Here is a 21,006-nt window from a genome sequence, read left to right on the forward strand (position 1 = left end):
GGCCAATGCCATGGCAGTCTCAGCTAGGCGAGCATTGTGGATTCACCAATGGAATGCTGATGCTGATTCCAAAAAAAGTATGGAATCTCTACCATATAAAGGTAAGGCCTTGTTTGGTGACGGCCTTGATGATTTGGTATCTATGGCTGCCGAGGGTAAGTCATCCTTTTTACCTTATGTTCCTCCACAACAAAAGAAAACGCACCACTACCAGATGCAGTCCTTTCGGCCCAACAAGTACAGAAAGGGCCGAGGTTCTTCCTTCCTTGCTAATACAGGAAGGGGAAGAGGTAAGCGATCACCAGCCTTGTCGGACTACCAGGAGCAGAAGTCCTCCCAGGCTTCTGCCAATTCCACCGCATGACGTTGGGGCTCCTATGCTCCTATCCGCACTGGTGGGGGCACGTCTCAAACTCTTCAGTCAGTTCTGGGTTCGTTCGGACCTGGACCCATGGGTTTTACAAATAGTATCCCAAGGGTACAAGCTGGAGTTTCAAGACGTTCCCCCTCGCCGTTTTTTCCAATCGCCCTTACCAGCTTCTCTTCCGGACAGGGAGGTAGTTTGCGACGCAATACAAAAGTTGTGTCAAAATCAAGTTATCGTCAGGGTTCCCCAGTCACAACAGGGAGAAGGCTTTTATTCTAGCCTGTTTGTGGTCCCGAAGCCGGACGGCTCGGTCAGACCAATCCTAAACCTGAAATCCCTAAATTTCTACCTAAAGAAATTCAAATTCAAGATGGAGTCTCTCCGAGCTGTGATCTCCAGTCTGGAGGAAGGGGATTTTATGGTGTCGGTGGACATAAAAGATGCCTACTTGCATATTCCCATTTATCCTCCGCATCAGGCTTACCTGAGATTTGCAATTCAGGATTGTCATTACCAATTTCAGACGTTGCTGTTTGGTCTGTCCACGGCTTCGAGGATTTTCACCAAAGTGATGGTGGAGATGATGGTTCTCCTTCGCAAGCAAGGAGTCATGATTATTCCATACTTGGACGATCTCCTGATAAAGGCGAGAACCAGGGACCAGTTGGTGCAAAACGTTGAACTCTCCCTGACAGTTCTTCAGCAACATGGTTGGCTCCTAAACTTGCCAAAATCACAGTTAATTCCGACGACGCGGTTGTCGTTTTTGGGAATGATATTGGACACAGAACTACAGAGAGTCTTTCTTCCAGTGGAAAAGGCTCAGGAACTTCAGAGTCTGGTCAAACAAATTCTGAAACCAGCATGAGTGTCAATCCATCAGTGCATTCGGTTGCTGAGGAAGATGGTTGCGGCCTACGAGGCCATTCAATTTGGCAGATTCCATGCCAGAGTGTTTCAGTGGGACCTATTGGACAAGTGGTCCGGATCCCATCTGCACATGCACCGGAAAATAATCCTGTCCTCTAAGACCAGGATCTCACTCCTGTGGTGGCTGCACAGCTCTCACCTCCTAGAGGGACGCAGGTTCGGGATCGAGGACTGGATCCTAGTAACCATGGATGCGAGTCTCCGAGGCTGGGGAGCAGTCACACAGGGGGAAACCTACCAAGGAAAATGGTCAAGCCAGAAAGTTTGTTTACACATAAACGTTCTAGAGTTAAGGGCCATTTACAACGGCCTTCTTCAAGCGGAACGTCTTCTTCGCAATCGGCCCGTCCTAATACAGTCGGACAACATAACAGCAGTAGTGCACATAAACCGTCAGGGCAGAACGAAAAGCAGAGAGGCAATGGCGGAAGCCACAAGGATTTTCCGCTGGGCGGAAAAACATACAAGCGCTCTGTCAGCGATCTTCCTTCCAGGAGTGGACAACTGGGAAGCAGACTTCCTCAGCAGACACGATCTCCATCCAGGAGAGTGGGGCCTCCACCAAGAAGTCTTCGCAGAGGTGACAAGTCGTTGGGGAGTTCCTCAAGTAGACATGATGGCATCTCGTCTCAACAAGAAGCTTCAGAGATATTGTCCCAGGTCAAGGGACCCTCAAGCAATAGCAGTGGATGCACTGGTGATACCGTGGGTGTTTCAGTCGGTGTATGTATTCCCTCCACTTCCTCTCAATCCAAAAGTTCTAAAGCTCATAAGAAGAACAGAGATTCGGGCGATCCTCATTGTCCCAGACTGGCCAAGGAGGGCTTGGTATCCAGATCTACAGGAATTACTCATAGGAGATCCCTGGCCTCTTCCTCTGCGCGAGGACCTGTTACAACAGGGGCCGTAGTACGTGTATCAGGACTTACCGTGGCTACGTTTGATGGCATGGCGGTTGAGCGCAACATCCTAGCCCGAAAGGGTATTCCCAGTGAAGTCATTCCCACACTTATTCAGGCCAAAAAAGGGGTAACGTCTAAACATTACCACCGTATTTGGAGAAAATATGTTTCTTGGTGTGAATCCAAGAAGGCTCCTACGGAAGAGTTTCAGCTAGGACGTTTTCTCCATTTTCTACAAGCAGGTGTGGATGTGAGCCTAAAATTGGGCTCACTTAAGGTACATATTTCAGCCTTATCGTTTTTCTTTCAGAAACAATTGGCCTCCCTTCCAGAAGTTCAGACTTTCGTGAAGGGCGTGTTGCACATCCAACCTCCGTTTGTGCCTCCAGTGGCACCATGGGATCTTAATGTGGTGTTGCAGTTCCTTCAATCACATTGGTTTGAACCTTTACAGAAGGTGGAGTTGAAGTTCCTCACTTGGAAAATGGTCATCCTGTTGGCCTTGGCATCTGCAAGGCGGGTGTCTGAGTTAGCGGCCTTGTCTCACAAGAGCCCTTATTTGATCTTCCATGAAGATAGAGCTGAATTGAGGACACGTCAGCAATTTCTACCGAAGGTGGTTTCCTCTTTCCACATGAACCAACCTATTGTGGTACCTGTGGCTACTGATGCTTTCGCTGAGTCAAGTCTCTGGATGTGGTCAGAGCTTTGAAGATTTATGTCGCCAGAACGGCTCAGATTAGTAAAACAGAGGCTCTGTTTGTCCTGTATGCTCCCAACAAGATTGGGTGTCCTGCTTCCAAACAGACCATTGCGCGCTGGATCTGTGGTACGATTCAGCGTGCTCATTCCACGGCAGGATTGCCGTTACCGAAATTGGTGAAGGCCCATTCTACTAGAAAGGTGGGCTCGTCCTGGGTGGCTGCCCAGGGGGTCTCGGCGTTTCAGCTTTGCCGAGCAGCTACTTGGTCGGGATAAAACACTTTTGCTAAGTTTTACAAGTTTGAAACCTTGGCCGATGATGACCTCAAGTTTGGTCAATCGGTGCTGCAGAGTCATCCGCACTCTCCGGCCCGTTCTAGAGCTTTGGTATAACCCCATGGTTCTAATGTGACCCCAGCATCCTCTAGGACGTATGAGAAAATAGGATTTTAATACCTACCGGTAAATTCTTTTCTCTTAGTCCATAGAGGATGCTGGGCGCCCGTCCCAGTGCGTACTGTATCTGCAGTTATTAGTTGTGGTTACACACATGTTGTGTTACGTTTATTGTCAGCATGTTGCTGCAATTGTTCATGCCGTTGGCTTGTGTTCTGTTGAATGCCACATTGTGCGGCATGCTTGAGGTGTGAGCTGGTATGAATCTCACCTTAGTTTAACAATAAATCCTTTCCACAAAATGTCCGTCTCCCTGGGCACAGTTCCTATAACTGGAGTCTGGAGGAGGGGCATAGAGGGAGGAGCCAGTTCACACCCTTTCAAAGTCTTAAAGTGCCCATGTCTCCTGCGGATCCCGTCTATACCCCCATGGTTCTAATGTGACCCCAGCATTCTCTACGGACTAAGAGAAAAGGATTTACCGGTAGGTATTAAAATCCTATTTTCAGATTTTTCTGTATTTTGGAATATTTGCTTACCACAATGAGATATCTTGGGATCCACGTCTAAACACAAAATGCATTTACTTTTCGCATACACCTTGTACTCATACAGTGCAGGTCATTTTATGCAATCATTTTTGATAATTTTGTGCAAGAAACAAAGTTTGTGTACTTACACAAAATTAATTTATGAACACCTTATACACATAGCCTGAAGGTATTTGTGTACAATATTCTTTTCAAATTGTGTGCATGAAACAAAATCTGTGTACACTGAACCATCAGAAAACACAGGTGTCGCTATTTCAGTCGCATAAAATAAAAAATTAGGATTTTGGAATATTTCGGATATCGGATTTAAAGGTATGGGAGACTCAACCTGCAGCAAAAATAGAGTCTTTTTTTCAACCTCTCCATATTCATCATTAATACATCTTTGTTGTGGGTATGAAGTAGGCAGCCAAATAAATAGTTTACTGTAAACATCTGAGAACAGTCCAGAACCTTATTTTTAATAAATTATTATTTCCTTCTGTAAAAATCTGGAATTATTTCCCTGTGCACAGAGTTCTTGCATTGCCTAGTTACATGGTTTTCCAAACATCGGCTATACGGGAAAGTTACGACCTGTGTGTAATGAATGTAATTGTGTTGATTGTAGGAGAGATTTATGCACCTGTAGTTGAGAGTGACGGGTTCTGAGCATACAAAGGCCGCGGCACATTCCTTTATACTCTCATTACATTACTTTGTGTGATCTGCCCGCCCCGCTATCATTGCAACTAACATTTCATAAAGACTGTCATGTTCCTGGGTTATATATACTGTATAATTGCAAGTATGGACTCAGCTTCTAAATATATCCAGCAAACAGAAGAGAAAGGGGGCAATGCACGATGATGCTGCAAGTACTTTTTGAGCATTTTTGCAAATGAGCTTAGAACTATCCTGTAGCATGGGAAGCTTGAGGAGCTGAGTGGGACTGTCAGTGTGTCTCTTCCTTTGTGTGGAGCATAGTTGCCTACCTTGCTGCACCATCCTCCGGGAGGCTGCAGCGTAGTAGGCTAATGGGGGCGGGTCCGGCGGTGATGTGGGCGGTCCAGGGCATGGCCGACGGGGAAAGCGATCGGTTCGGGGCTGTGGTACCATAGTTGCATCATCGTAGCCCCGCCCCTGCTAGACAGTGCCGAGAAAACAGGCACTGTACAGCGGGGGGCGGAGCTATGATGACGCAAATCGCGGGGGTTGCCAACAAAAGCGGGACACTTGCCCACCTTTCCGGGGGGCCGGGAGGGCCACCCGATTTTCAGGAGCCTCCCGGCCTTTCTGGAAGGGTAGGCAAGTATGGTGTGAAGTGAAAGAAATATGCTCCTGAGGAAGCTGGATTACACTGTTGCCAGTGAAACGCATTGAGCCTAACACTTACCTGGATATCACTCTCCGACTTACTTCTGGGACTGTTCAATCCTTGGCTACAAATGGACACTTCCAACCACTGAGGACACCCTGCAAATAAAGATCCGATACACTCTACAGCTAGCAATGGAATCTTCCTAAAGCTGATGCCATCCTATTATACTGTGGACTCTGTAACTACCTTTGTGTTCCGGTGTATGCTATTTTGGAGACTGTCCTAGCTATAAGGATTTATACAGAGCCATAAAGGAGAGTTGGGAAATTAATCAATATCCAGTGAGATAATATCATCTGAAAGTGCCATCTTTTTATGGGAAATAGGAATCGATTCCTGTGTTTTTAAATGTAATAATAAATTTGTTAATTTTTATTTAAGCAAACCGTCTTATTACTATATTCAGCAAGCGCTGGTACACTGTTTTTCTTAAGTATGGTGTGGAGTTTCACCGCTTTTTGGGAGGGCAGAGAGAGCTTCTCTTCATTTATCCTTAATTCACAGAAAGGGTAGTGGACAAGTGGAATAGCCACCCATCAGAGGTGGTAGAGGCTAAGACAGTAGAGCAATTTAAACATGCATGGGATAGAAATAAGGAGATCCTTACAAAGAAATAAGGATCAAATAAGGTTTGAGATAAAAATTATGGTTAAAAAAAAAAAAGGGGGCAGACTAGATGGGCCGAGTGGTTCTTATCTGCCATCATATTCTATGTTTCTATCCTGGCTAAAGGCATGCACTTATTGTAATAAAATTTAAGTTATGTCTATGAGTTATTTAAAATCAGGGTGAAATGAACAGTGTCATTTCCATACTAGGGCCACCTGGATTTAATGAGGGTGCAGGAAAATGTGACTCTAAGTACAACATTGCATTATTGAGTAGATAACTGCTGCTGGGATACACTGACACTCCTCCACAAGAAACTCCGATCAATTAATGTTTTGCTAATGGAGGGGGGAATCACTGTATCAGCCACTGCTCCAGAATCTTTATCCTTTTAGTTATCCCGAGTTCATTTTGGATTTCTCTATGCCATTATCACATAAGTCACTTTTGCTAATTAAACATTAGTAAAATGTACAGACTTCATTACCATAACAACTGTCACTTGTGGTCTAAAACTCACCCTTCTCTTGAAGTCATTGAGTGTCTTATGCAAGCCAAGGTGGACTAATTACTGGGCAAGCGAGCCTACACAGAATTGATCTTCAGCCAAAGCATAATGTTTTATTTTCAATTGTACCATTAACTCATGAACCAATTCTGCTTTCGTTATATAGACTTGGGCTTATTCAGAATGCCTGGGACACAGTGATTTCCAGATCTAGGGGGCAGATTTAACAATGAGCTATGTTCTGGTTATCACTCGTTACAGATGTTAAATGGTGTTCCAGCCAATCAGCTCCTAACTGTCATGTGTTTGAAAAAAACTACAGGAGCGGATTGGCTGGAGCACCACTTAACATTCGTAACGAGTGATAACAAGAATATCACTTGTTGTTAAATCTGCCCCTTAGTGTTTTAGCACCATACCTAAAATAAAGTAAATGCAGTTGCATCTAATATATGTCACTGAATTTCCCCAAACTCCAAACACCAATAAACTGTTTAGCAGTGCTCCTCACAGTGACAGTAAGAGGGTGAGTGTGTACATGTGTGTGTGCGTGGAACAGTATTTATATTTCCAGACCTTTCTACTACCAGTACAAAAGCGTTCCTATACCTGAACGCTGCATCCCTTTATACATTTTAAAACGTGCTTCCCTTATTTTGGTAATTAATTACCCTGTTCTACGGAATATTATTTTCTAGTGCCAATAAACAATTACAATTATTTTTACTTTTCCTCATCATGTCCTTTATTTACAGCTGAAAAAGATTAATTAATAACAATGAGTTAAAAGATAAATATTACCTTGACACAATTTTGGATTGTGTACTTGTAATAACACCCACTGAGTTGTGTTTTACTTTTGCCATATTTAGAAAGGCTCAGAAGAAAGTCAAAACAAAGATAAATGTGTTTAAATAATTTTACTTAGAAAACTTTCAAAAAAATAGACTATAATGCAGTGTTAAACCAAATTTCATTAGAAAGTCAGACATGTAAAAAATAAATTGGCAACTTTAAGTTACATATACATTTTTACACTACAATAAAAATATTTACAGTAAATACAAGTAAGTCAACCTGCAATTCTGTACTGACAGTGATATTGGGGGGGTAATTCCAAGTTGATCGCAGCAGGAATTTTGTTAGCAGTTGGGCAAAACCATGTGCACTGCAGGGGGGCAGATATAACATGTGTAGAGAGTTAGATTTGGGTGTGGTGTGTTCAATCTGCAATCTAAATTGCAGTGTAAAAATAAAGCAGCCAGTATTTACCCTGCACAGAAACAAAATAACCCACCCAAATCGAACTCTCTCTACACATGTTATATCTGCGTCCCCTGCAGTGCACATGGTTTTGCCCAACTGCTAACAAAATTCCTACTGCGATCAACTTGGAATTACCCCCATTGTGAAGCAGCAACAATTGTTTTTTATGTGTTGAAATAAGACAAACTGATTACATGGGTATATAAATAGTTTTTGGAATTGGGTCAGTGCAATGAAAAGTTACTTTTGATCCCTATAATAGCCTGAGATTTACATGCAGTGTCAATTGTAACGCTCATCCTGCTTTGCACATGTAATGATAATGGTGGTTGTAAATCCAAAATGATGAAATACAGGTGGTTATTATCCATGGTATAAAACAGTGAAGACTAGGGGCTCCAAGAGGGTGAGCGGGTACAATTTAGCCAGAACAGGGATGTATGGAGACCCAGGTCTGCCAGGGAGGCACAGCCACGCCCACAAGGTGTGGCTACACTAGTACTCAGTCTCAATGGGACAAGGTCACAGTATTGGAGCCCAAAAGATTTCCCAGCAGCCCTGGTGGAGGCAGCCATTTTGTGGGCTTAACAAACATTCATTGACATGCCTCCTCCAGAGACGTGTGGTGAGGTAAATTTCTCAGGAGGCACTGGTTAGCACCAGAGCCAGATTTATGCACAATATATGAGCCAAATGGCTCATGTGGGTTTATACACAGGTGCAGCAGTATAAACACCTGGAAATTTTGTGAGTTTTGATCAGAGATGGGCAGAAAAGATAAGCAGTGCCTCACCTGCCATAGACTTTTTACTCCAGAGATTTGATTATAAAAATGATTAGAATAATACAAAGAAGATATTTTTAACATTTTCTTTGTATTTTACATATAATTTATACAGTCAAATCTCTGGCACATGACAGGAAAGGCTCTGCCTCACCCCACCGCAAGTCACTGCCCCCTTATACCTCATGCCTCAGTGATGTAACTAATTGCTAGTAAAGTGACAAGCTACCTCGTTGCTATTTGCTAGTGAACCCATATGCAGTATTTTAATGCACAATATTGCAGCCACTGCTGCGGGCAGATAATGAGAGCAATTTAAAGTAAATTTACAGTATTCAGAAATGCATTCAATTTAATACTGGTGTAGATGGGCCTATTTTATATTTATTCCATCTTGGCAGGTTCTGCGTTCACTACAACTATAATAAAGCTTACGCAGTGCAATGCTGTAGGTGAACGGATGTTAAGGCACATTTAATAAATGTTTAGAAAAAAAATCCATTTCAGTGACAGAAACCGTTTTAGTGGGTGATAAAGATTTCTTTCACGTTAATTCAGACAATATGAAAACTAAAGGGGTACAAGTAGTCCAAGAGTATACACAGCAAACCTGATTTGTCAGAGGCAGAAACTTTGCTGTTCATAGCAGAATAGCAGCATGTCCAGCCAACAAGTCATTTGCTAGCATTGCTCGCCCTCTGGTGGTAGCTCTGACACCCAGCAGCATAATCTGATTTTGGAAGTGTAGTTAGCTGATTGCATTTGTATTCAGTTGGGGACCCATCTAAACTTGTAGCCCCCTCCATTGGTCCTAATGGTAAACGCATTTCCCTGGGGGAAGGCGAGTGTCCGTATTGTGCAGTGGTCCTTGATAGAGGTCTTGAATGAGATATCTTCTTCTAAATCAGTGTTAGCCAAGTTCAGAGAGGCTTGCACTGTGGAAGTCTGCAGGCCATGAAACGCGCCACACATTTTTATAGTGGTGGTGATCTCTTCTTGGCAGTCCATGCCTTCCTCAGAATACAGTTTAGGACGCTTGGCCTCACTGTAGATCCCACCCATGTGGGTAATATTGCACTTCTTTGAAATCTCTTGTAATATCTCGTCCATCTGATTACAGCTCTGTTCACTGCTCGGTGGGTAAAATTCCTCCAAACTTCTTTTTACTGGAGGCCTGGGGAGTAATCCATCGGGAGAAAGCTGACCGTTACCTCTGGACTGACGACTCATCAGCTTCTGCAGAACAGACAGCAGTATTAACATCAGCACAAGAAACACTATATCCATCAGTGACACACTTAGACAGAAAGGGAACACTATTACTTGGATAGTATTGTGTATATATAGAGGTGTGCTGACCCCCACACTGCATGATTCCCTTTTCTTACACAAACTAGAAAGAAAGTTTTATATAGGAATTTTGTGCAACTTAAATAAAGATTTAATTTTTAAGCATTGTTATTTTTACCAACAAAGTAAACAACACTAATTGAACAAAAAAAAAATGTCCCTTTCGCCTAATGAATTGTGTTGCCTCATTAAAGGAACACTCCTGAATTTAGGGCTAATTTATTATTACATTTGTTTTTTTCATATATATATATATATATATATATATATTAAGGTGCCACATAGTTTTGGCAGCGCTGTACAGGGAAAATATAAACAGATTCTGCATTTGGAACTATTTGAAAAATTCTACAATTGAAAAAAAAAAGTTTTGTGTTTCTGATATATCTAGAAACATTAGTTTGTTTAAAAAATAAACTGGTAGGTTAATTGGGTTCTGACAAAAATAACCCTAGTGTGTGTGTTTGTGCATGCTGGTATGTTAGGGAATGTGGACTGTAAGCTCCAATGGGAGCAGGGACTGAAATGAACAAAGAACAATTCTCTGTACAGTGCTATATACATTTGTAGCACTATATAACTAATAATAATCTCCTATATATTTGTCCAGATCTGTGACTTTGTGATTCATTTGCTAATGCTGGGCGGAGTCACAATGCTGGGCGGAGTCAAGTCACAGATCTGCCCAAATATATAGGAGAGAATAGGAGTACACACTGGCCAAATATATAGGAGAAAATAGGAGAACATTTAACAGTACATGGTGATAACAGTACATACATAGTGAGCGCAGGAGAGACAGCAGCAGCAGGTCAAAGCTCCGTATAAGCACCACCCCCAGCCGTCAGCTATTGGACACATGTTAAAGCTCCGTACAAGCACCGCCGCCAGCCGCCAGCTATTGGACACATGTTAAAGCTCCATACAAGCACCGCCCCCAGCCACCAGCTATTGGACACATGGCTGAGGAGTGCGCTGTGATTGGCCGCCAATGCAACTAGCACCTGGGTCCCCGCTCACACAGGGAGACGCTGGCGGACACTACAGTGCCAGGCGCCGGAGAGTGCAGTAAGATGCCTGTGCGCTCCGTCCCCTGGCAGTGAGCCCCGCTTCGTACCCACCCTCACCCCGCGTCCCCGCTATATGTAGGGAGTTGGGGATGCTCTGTACCACGGGGGCAGCAGCAGTAGCTACATCCCATCACACCCACGGGTGGCCAATCACAGCGCACCCTTCAGCATGTGTCCAATGGCTGGCGCCTGGAGGCGGTGCTTGTATGTCGCGTTAACATGCTGCTGCTGCTGCCTTTCCTGCGCTCACTATGTATGTAATGTTATTACAATGTACTGTTATGTGTTCTCCTATACTCTCCTATATATTTGGCCAGTGTGTACTCCTATTCTCTCCTATATATTTGGCCAGTGTGTTCTCCTATTCTCTCCTATATATTTGGCCAGTGTGTTCTCCTATTTTCTCCTATATATTTGGCCAGATCTGTAACTTGACTCCGCCCAGCATTGTGACTCCACCCAGCTTTAGCAATGAGTCACAAAGTCACAGATCTATCCTAATATATAGGAGATACTTACCTCCATCCCACCCACAGCAAACCCACGGCTGCCCCTACAACACTTACGGACCCCCTCAACCATCCACTGCACCCCCTACACCTACACCTCCCCCACCCAATGAACCCCAGCCCCTCACCCGCCACCACCGGACCCCCAACACCACCCGCAAGCACACCTACCCCTTACCCACCCACAACGCTTCCAGAACCTCTCCCACATCCACGAGAGCCTTGCACCGACCCCTCCCCCACCCCCTCCAATGCTACCCCACCCACATTGCATCCAGACCCCATCCACCACCCCCAGTCCCCTGCTCCTCCCCCACCCACACCACCTCCCGCCCCCCTCTCCTACCCGCACACACTCCCGGCATCCGCCCCTCCTCTACCCACAGACACCCTCCCCCATACGCGGTCACCCGCTACATTCTGTACATCACGCCCTGCAGCCACTGTTCACACCCACTAAAGGGCCTACGCCCCCTTCACCACCAAATGCACTTTCGTCGTGCACTATTTATCCACTCACACAACTACGTGCAGGGGTTACGGGGGCGTAGCCCTTCCGACGGTGTGAAGAGCGCCCGTAGGGCGCGATGAATCACCTAGTAATAATAATAATAACAATGTAAAAATGTTATTTCGTTAGCGTTTTGGCGCCCTCTGTGGACAAAGTAGGAAATGACAGTCTGTAGGTTTTGCCAGCGCAGTTAGATTAGTACATACATCCAGTACAGACGCCAAGTGCTGAGCCTGGTCAGCGATCTCTTTAAGCTGGTCGTTCTTCTCTTTGAGGGACTGTATCTCCTCCTGCTTTTCACTCAGTGTCACGTGCAGCTGCAATGGGGAACACAAGAAAAATAAGTGGAATCATTATACAGATAATGAAGAGGCTGCAACACTCTACAGTTTACTTCACTGGTTCTAAGTTACTGATAATATAGCGCTGACATATTGCATTGCGCAACACTGATTGCAGTTACTCATGTACTATATATTGTGCTGACATATTGCACTTCAGTGATTGCAATAATACTCTTCAGCGCTGACATATTGCATGTGTGCATTACTTATTACAGTTACTGGTGTACTTTATATAGCGCTGCTATGTTGCATGTGTCTCACTTATTGCAGTTATTCATGTACAATATACTGTATATTACTGACATATTGCATTGTGCATCATTGATTGCAGTAATACTATTTAGCGCTGGCATATTGCATGTGTACATCACTGATTGCAGTTACTGATGTATTATACTGTATTTAGCGCTGGCATATTGCATGTGTACATCACTGATTGCAGTTACTGATGTATTATACTGTATTTAGCGCTGGCATATTGCATGTGTACATCACTGATTGCAGTTACTGATGTATTATACTGTATTTAGCGCTGGCATAATGCATGTGTACATCACTGATTGCAGTTACTGATGTATTATACTGTATTTAGCGCTGGCATATTGCATGTGTACATCACTGATTGCAGTTACTGATGTATTATACTGTATTTAGCGCTGGCATAATGCATGTGTACATCACTGATTGCAGTTACTGATGTATTATACTGTATTTAGCGCTGGCATATTGCATGTGTACATCACTGCAGTAATATTATGTTGCGCTGGCATATTGCATGTGTACATCACTGATTGCAGTTACTGATGTATTATACTGTATTTAGCGCTGGCATATTGCATGTGTACATCACTGATAGCAGTTACTGATGTATTATACTGTATTTAGCGCTGGCATATTGCATGTGTACATCACTGATTGCAGTTACTGATGTATTATACTGTATTTAGCGCTGGCATATTGCATGTGTACATCACTGATAGCGGTTATACTGTATAGCGCTGACACAGGCTTGTGTGCATTATTGCATACCTGGTTGTTCTGCACCAGAGCATCCCCCAGGGCTTTCTGGTTGTGATCGGCTACGTCCCTCCAGTACTGGTCGGTGTGGACCGGCCGCACAGTGAGGAGCTGCCCGGGGTGCATTGCAGGGGGCATGCATTGCTCAAACACCGACACATCGCAGGGGGGCAGGTGGAAGTCTGCGGTCCCCATGCCGCTCTGCATGTGAGTGGACTGGTCTGGGGAAAGATTTACACATTCATTCAGAAAATCCAGAATCAACATGTACTCAACATACAATATACCCCAACATACAATATACCCCCTCTGTAGGTGAGCTGAATGTCCAGCCGTAATTACTCCGAGACTTCTATGTAATAATCCTACTGTATACTATATACCCCCTCTATAGATGAGCTGAATGTCCAGCAGTAATTACCCTGGACCTCCGAGACTTGTTCTATGTAATAATCCTACTGTATACTATATACCCCCTCTATAGATGACCTGAATGTCCAGCCGTAATTACTCCGAGACTTCTATGTAATAATCCTACTGTATACTATATACCCCCTCTATAGATGACCTGAATGTCCAGCAGTAATTACTCCGAGACTTCTATGTAATAATCCTACTGTATACTATATACCTCCTCTATAGATGAGCCAAATGTCCAGCAGTAATTACCCTGGACCTCCGAGACTTGTTCTATGTAATAATCCTACTGTATACAATATACCCCCTCTATAGATGAGCCAAATGTCCAGCAGTAATTACCCTGGACCTCCGAGACTTGTTCTATGTAATAATCCTACTGTATACAATATACCCCCTCTATAGATGAGCTAAATGTCCAGCAGTAATTACCCTGGACCTCCGAGACTTGTTCTATGTAATAATCCTACTGTATGCTATATACCCCCTCTATAGATGACCTGAATGTCCAGCCGTAATTACTCCGAGACTTCTATGTAATAATCCTACTGTATACTATATACCCCCTCTATAGATGACCTGAATGTCCAGCAGTAATTACTCCGAGACTTCTATGTAATAATCCTACTGTATACTATATACCTCCTCTATAGATGAGCCAAATGTCCAGCAGTAATTACCCTGGATCTCCGAGACTTGTTCTATGTAATAATCCTACTGTATACAATATACCTCCTCTATAGATGAGCCAAATGTCCAGCAGTAATTACCCTGGACCTCTGAGACTTGTTCTATGTAATAATCCTACTGTATACAATATACCCCCTCTATAGATGAGCTAAATGTCCAGCAGTAATTACCCTGGACCTCCGAGACTTGTTCTATGTAATAATCCTACTGTATGCTATATACCCCCTCTATAGATGAGCTGAATGTCCAGCAGTAATTACCCTGAACCTCCGAGACTTCTACTGTATACAATATAGATGTTTCCAATGAAATACAGCATAAGAAAATACCTGGTGCTGTATTGCAGTCATATACTACCCACATGCCTGCTCCATACTACAAGCTAGACTGTGTTATTACAGTAAGTCATCACAGGGGCAGCTCTCCAGCTGAGGAACTACCAGGCTCAGCAAACCCAGGCACTCAGGATTTGAAAGGGCATCCTGCAACTTGTAGTTCCACCACTGCTTGCTTTCCATAGAAATAGGTAAAACTCACCGGCAATAAAGCTGTCCACAGCATCTCTGAATTCCTGCAGATCAAAGTCGGAACCCCCTTGCAGGCAATGTCCCTGAAATACACAGACACAGGTGTAATGAGTGCACAGACCCCACTGCAGGCGGCACAGGAGCGGTCCCTGGCAGATTACAGTCACATACCTGGTGCTCATATCCATATGCTGGGAAATTAAAGGGACAGATCTGCACTGCCATAGCTCACAGTGTGACTGTACTCCAGAGGCTGGTGATACAGTGATCAGAGGGTGGGCAGTGAGGGGTACCACTGGCAGGTGTACAGCAGGTGTATCAGGTGTTCTTACAGCCTGGAGAACATTTACTGAACCTGTCACTCTGTGCTGTTCCTATACACCTTATGCTGCCTCCTGATTGGTCGGAATTTGGCCAATCTCTGCCCCTCACAGGGGAACATTCTTTAAAGCCATTCAGTGACAGATTAACCCAGGCTGCTTGCTCCAGTGTACAGAGCTCACCCTAGGGCACACAGACTGCCTGGGGGAGCCAGGCATCCACACAATGGGAGGTGTGGGATCCTCCAAGTAATTGTACTGATCACCCACAGCACAATGCATTTCATAGGGACTAGTCTACAGGTCTATTCTCTGCGGCTATTGTCTAATATATGATCACAGGACACTACAACACTCATTAGCCAGCCCAAAGCCTGCAAATGTGCCCAGCACTAATTATTCCTCGGCTTAATCTTGTTTTTTTTCCAAGTTGGCAGGGCATGCTGAGACTTATAGTTCCCCAGCTTTGGGTTTCAGAGACTCAAACTTGATTTACACTGTCAGTCTCAAAATGATAGTATATTGTTCATCCTATAGGAATAGTAGTATCTGTATAACATACTGCAGACGTATTCTCCCTGTGAAGGTGGGGAGAAGTTTTAGCACCTGCAATCTCTATATTACTGCTTGGTCATAGCTTGGAGCACAGCCTGACACAGAGAAGCCCAGTCACTTGTACTGTTGACAGGAACACTGTTACACATAACTGAAATTTGCCCATAATCCTCTTCCAAACACAGTGGCAGTGCCAGCCATGAAGCAATAGCACCGTGGTGCCAAGGGCTATATATAGAAAAGGATGTGTGATACTTGCAGATGGGTGTAACTAGAGGCCACAGAAATAATTGGGAGAGAACAGCAAATAATGAGCCAGGGAGGCTGAGCAACAGATCACAGACACTCAGGGCAAATGAAACTTTAATATAGAATGATACAATGTTGCAGCTGTAAGAAAAGTTGCAATAATCTGCTGCATATGATTATCTATGTAAACAGTAACTTTTTAGATACATTGTTATCTAGCCTTGGAAATGGTTAATAAATGATGTATGATATTCCATATACTGGCTGGCAGGGGTGTTAGAGGCTGGAGGAGGCCAGCAGAGTGCAGGGGGCTGGTATGGAAGTGTGCAGTGATCACCTTGGGCTGCACCAGGGAATAACGAATATTACACAGTTTCTGTAGTAACATCAGATCGTTTCCAAAACACACTCCCACTGCTAATCCGGCATGCACCTGCTATATACACTCATTCATAGACATGTTCCCATAGAGCAGGCGGAGGTACCCAGGCAGGCTCATTCTGCAGAGTGCACTGTATGAATATGCTGACATATAACATTCACATACAGTGACAGTTATTGTATGTTTACAGACAGTAAAGTCTCTGGACATGAGAAACGACCTAGGTGGCAGCCAGTCTCTTCTCATCCTATTAGTACATTCGTTGCCAAGTATGCATCAGACAGGTAGCCTTTCTGAAAGTTTAGATTTTATATTTATTTTAGATAGATAGATAGATAGATAGATAGATAGATAGATAGATAGATAGATAGATAGATAGATATAATGTATTATATCTTGAAATAAATAGTTGTATCTCAATCATATTTGTTCGTGTTAGCATAAACTTTGCAATAAAAATTAATAATTTAGGGGCGGATGGAGAGTGATAAAGTGAAATCAGCTCCTGTCATTTTTCATGCACAGCCTGTAACATAGGCAGTTAAGAGCTGATTGGGTGATACTTTATCTCTCTCCAAGGCTTAGTATATTTCCCCCATAATTCTTTATTAAAGATGTGTTTTATATTAGGAACCTTTTATATTTATATACCGGATTCATGGTAAAATGTATTATAAGCAGGCAGAATGTATGGTAAGGGAAACATGACTGTGAATTTTAGGGGTAAGGTAGAGCTGGGGAGCTCACGGTAATCATACATATATGGGATTAATAGATGTAAATATAAATGGGCAGGGAAAGCATGAATCTATCTATTCCATTATTGGGTGACATTTATTGAGACTTGTGGAAGCTACCTAATGCTGAAATAAAGTGTAGAAAACTCATACATAGCCACCTACATACCTGCTATGCAGCACGGCCATACTACTGATCTGTATAAAGTAATCATATACTGCACACCGGGGAAATCTGTTCTGCAATTATTGGATTATTTCTCAAGTGCACAAAATAATGTTCAATAATGGAAAATATATACTATGGGGATATTTATCAAAGATGGGAGAGATATAAAGTGCTCCTGTCATTTCTCAAACACAGCCTGTAAAATAAGGATCTGATTGGTTGGTTCTTTATCTCTCTCCACTTCATCTCTTTTCAAGCTTTGCTAATCTCCTCCAACGTAATGACAAAGTGGGTGACCAGGTCATTCCTGATTAAAGACCTGGACACAGGTACATTTCTTTTAAAGTAGCTAGAATGGATTGACGAGTACGTGTAGGGATAGGGACACGTCACTTGCTTATTGTCCCCTAATTGAACATTTGCTTATTAAGTGTATCAGCGATAGTGTCCCTGAGCCCACAGAAGTTGGGCAGCCTTGAAGTGCACCCTTGTGCTCATTTACCTGCTGCGTGAGAGTGCCCCTAGCGGCGTCCTGCTGTATGACAGAGTTGCAGTCAGCCAGATCCTGCCAATCAATAGTGGACAGCGCTGCAGGGCAAACAGGAGAATCATAATAATGTCACACACCAGCAGCATTACCTGACACCACAATTCCAGTGTCACAATATGTAGACAGATGCAAAGATTTACCTGCATCTACCGTGCCTCGAGATGGGTCCACATATATAGTGACTGGGCCAAGGGGCTCTGCAAATATCCCCTTTGCTGCCTGTGTATAAACAATTGCACAGTGCATAAAAAAGCATCCTATAGATTTCACCTTCAGTGACATGGTATAATGAAACACACGGATCCTACCTTTTTCTCAGCCTTGTCCTGCTTCTTATTAGCCTGCAGTCTGCTGGGAAAAGCAGCTATCCTATTTGGGCAGAGCCTGTCAAAGGCTTTCCTCCTGTTCTGCATACTTGCTGCTGTGATAATAATCAGGATGATCTCAGTATGGGTGGCTGGGATTCTGTATTATGCAGAGTTCCATGCTTATAGTTATACATATAACTGGCAGCCTGCGGCGTGCAGACCCAATCACAGCAGCAGCAGCCGCTCCTGTCGCTAAGGAGAAGCGTCCCTAGCAGCCGGCTGTGGCTGTACACACGCAGCAGCGCTCAGACACACAGGAGACCGCGGCGAGCGCGCCACTGCCCGGGCTGCACAGCGCTCAGCGGAGATCAGGGCGAGTAGTGAGAGGGGGGGTGTGGAGATAACGGCCCAGGAGGACAATGGGAGTAAAGGAGTGCTAATTATAGGTGACGAGGATTAGCCAGCAGTTATCTCCCCCCCGCCGGCTACTCACTAACTGTAGCGTCTGGTTGCCAGGATTGCAGTTGGATGGTTGGTGATAATTGCACATTTACCTGTAATGAGGAATATACAACGCATCAAACTACCCCCGGCATTACTGATCTGCCTGTGCTCACCCGCCACTGCCCCTGTCGGTGATACTGTGTCCAGTAGTGCAGTTAAATCATGATTAAATAAATATAAACTAATGATTTTATTTATATATATATATATATATATATATATATATATATATATATACAAACAAATGTAAAACCACAGCACGCTCCATCCCAGAAGCGGGGTGCAATGTCTGCACTCACCACTCATAGGGTGAGGTGCATGTAGCCCATGGCCACCTACTTATATATATGTAGGTCATAGGTTCTCAAACTCGGTCCTCAGGACCCCACACAGTGCATGTTTAACCCAGCAGGTGCACAGGTGAATTAATTACTCACTGACACACAGGGCCGTTTCTAGCCAATTTGGCTCCCAGTGCGAGATTTAAAAATGCGCCCCCCCCCCCCCCCATTCACATAAGAAAAAATGCAGACACCCCCCCCCCCCCATAGATATAAAGAGAAAAAGTATGCGCTCGCCGAAGGCGCGCGCGCTCCCGGCAAGGGGGCGTGACCTTGTTAAAATGGGCGTGGCTTTGTTAAGATGGGTGTGGCTTCATCTGATCTCATCATCACGGCCACCACACGATAAAAAAAAAAAGTCCTAATTTTACACATTACAGCAGGCACGCGACCCCATTTTACACAGCACGGCAGGCAAGTGTCCCCATTTTACACAGCACGGTAGGCAAGTGTCCCCATTTTACACATTGCGGCAGGCACGTGCCTCCATTTTACACATTCCGGCAGACAAGTGTCCCTATTTTACACATTCCGGTAGACAAGTGTCCCTATTTTACACATTCCGGCAGGCAAGTGTCCCCATTTTACACATTCCGGCAGACAGGTGTCCCCATTTTACAGATTCCGGCAGACAAGTGTCCCTATTTTACACAGTACGGCAGACACGTGTCCCCATTTTACACAGTACGACAGGTGGGGGGGGGGGAGAGAGAGAGGGAGAGGGGCTGACTTACATTTGAAGCGGTTCTTCCCGCTCTTCAGCCGTCTCTCCCTCGTCTGCGCAGCGCTGGCCGTCTTGGCTCCCCCTTCTCCCTCCTCCCGAGTGCCCAGCTTGGGGGGCGGGGTTTCGCGAAATGACGCGATTGCGTTGTGACGTCACAACGCAAACGCGTCATTCCGCGAAATCCCGCCCCCCGAGCTGGGCACTCGGGAGGAGAGGGGAGGGGGGTTTGAAAGTGCCCAGGAAGTACCGCGGCGGGTGCCCCGTGCGGTTGCACGGCTCGCTCGCCGCAAGAAACGGCACTGCTGACACATTTTTAAAGGTCCACAGGTGGAGCAAATTATTTCACTTGTAATTTTATGAGGAGGCCTGCAAAACATGCACTGTGTGGGGTCCTGAGGACCGAGTTTGAGAACCTGTGATCTAGATCAGGGGTTCTCAAACTCGGTCCTCAGGACCCCACACAGTGCATATTTTGCAGGTAACCCAGCAAGTGCACAGGTGTATTAATTACTCACTGACACATTTTAAAAGGTCCACAGGTGGAGCTAATTATTTCACTTTTGATTCTGTGAGACCTGCAAAACATGCACCGTGTGGGGTCCTGAGGACCGAGTTTGAGAACCTGTGATCTAGATCATACGTGCCTACCTGACCCTCTCCATGACGGAGAAAATGCTCTGTTCCTGGACTTTCCTGGTAATGTATGATTGTCATCACCTGTGGTGAAACGCCTTTCTTATCAATTAACTAGCTCACCACAGGTGATGGCAATCATACATTACCAGGAAAGTCCAGGAACAGAGCATTTTCTCCCTCATGGAGAGGGTCAGGTAGGCAAGTATGATCTAGGTCACAGGTTCTCAAACTCGGTCCTCAGGACCCCACACAGTACATGTTTTGCAGGTCTCCTCACAGAATCGCAAGTGAAATAATTAGCTCCACCTGTGGACCTTTTAAAATGTGTCAGTGAGTAATTAATACACCTGTGCACCTGCTGGGTTACCTGCAAAACATGCACTGTGTGGGGTCCTGAGGACCGAGTTTGAGAACCACTGATCTAGGTTCAAGTTCAGAACATGGGTTAGTGCAGTGGTTCTCAAACTCGGTCCTCAGGACCCCACACGGTGCATGTTTTGCAGGTAACCCAGCAGGTGTACAGGTGTATTAATTACTCACTGACACATTTTAAAAGGTCCACAGGTGGAGCTAATTATGTTACTTGTGATTCTGTGAGGAGACCTGCAAAACATGCAACGTGTGGGGTCCTGAGGACCGAGTTTGAGAACCTGTGGGTTAGTGTAACCTAACTGCTGCAGAACATCATTAGACTTGGTCAGAACAGTAAAACATGTAC

General features: G+C 44.5%; 1 protein-coding gene across 3 annotated transcripts; it reads right to left on the minus strand.

Annotated features, from left to right (window-relative positions):
* Positions 1-7,091: 7,091 nt before the first annotated feature.
* Positions 7,092-18,635, minus strand: MCIDAS (multiciliate differentiation and DNA synthesis associated cell cycle protein). Of its 3 annotated transcripts, XM_063962108.1 has the most exons (7): positions 18,084-18,635; positions 17,916-17,994; positions 17,728-17,813; positions 14,824-14,896; positions 13,192-13,400; positions 12,025-12,135; positions 7,093-9,614 (listed from the first exon to the last, which is right to left on the minus strand). In XM_063962108.1, the coding sequence occupies exons 1-7, from the start codon at positions 18,186-18,188 to the stop codon at positions 9,147-9,149; spliced, it is 1,131 nt and encodes a 376-aa protein (XP_063818178.1). In that variant the 5' UTR covers positions 18,189-18,635; the 3' UTR covers positions 7,093-9,146. The 3 variants fall into 3 exon arrangements, with proteins under 3 accessions (XP_063818185.1, XP_063818194.1, XP_063818178.1); XM_063962115.1 differs by lacking the exons at positions 17,728-17,813; positions 17,916-17,994 and having other exon boundaries at positions 7,092-9,614; XM_063962124.1 differs by lacking the exons at positions 17,728-17,813; positions 17,916-17,994; positions 18,084-18,635 and adding an exon at positions 14,985-15,698 and having other exon boundaries at positions 7,092-9,614.
* Positions 18,636-21,006: the final 2,371 nt, after the last annotated feature.

Source organism: Pseudophryne corroboree, chromosome 1, assembly GCF_028390025.1.
Source record: "Pseudophryne corroboree isolate aPseCor3 chromosome 1, aPseCor3.hap2, whole genome shotgun sequence".
Classification (NCBI taxonomy): domain Eukaryota; kingdom Metazoa; phylum Chordata; class Amphibia; order Anura; family Myobatrachidae; genus Pseudophryne; species Pseudophryne corroboree.

Coding starts and splice junctions, on each gene's coding strand:
- MCIDAS (XM_063962108.1), bottom strand. CDS start 18,188: ATGCAGAACAGGAGGAAAGCCTTTGACAGGCTCTGCCCAAATAGGATA. Junction 17,995..18,083: donor AGGACAAGGCTGAGAAAAAG/GTAGGATCCGTG, acceptor GTTTATACACAG/GCAGCAAAGGGGATATTTGC. Junction 12,136..13,191: donor CTCTGGTGCAGAACAACCAG/GTATGCAATAAT, acceptor TCCCCATTGCAG/CTGCACGTGACACTGAGTGA.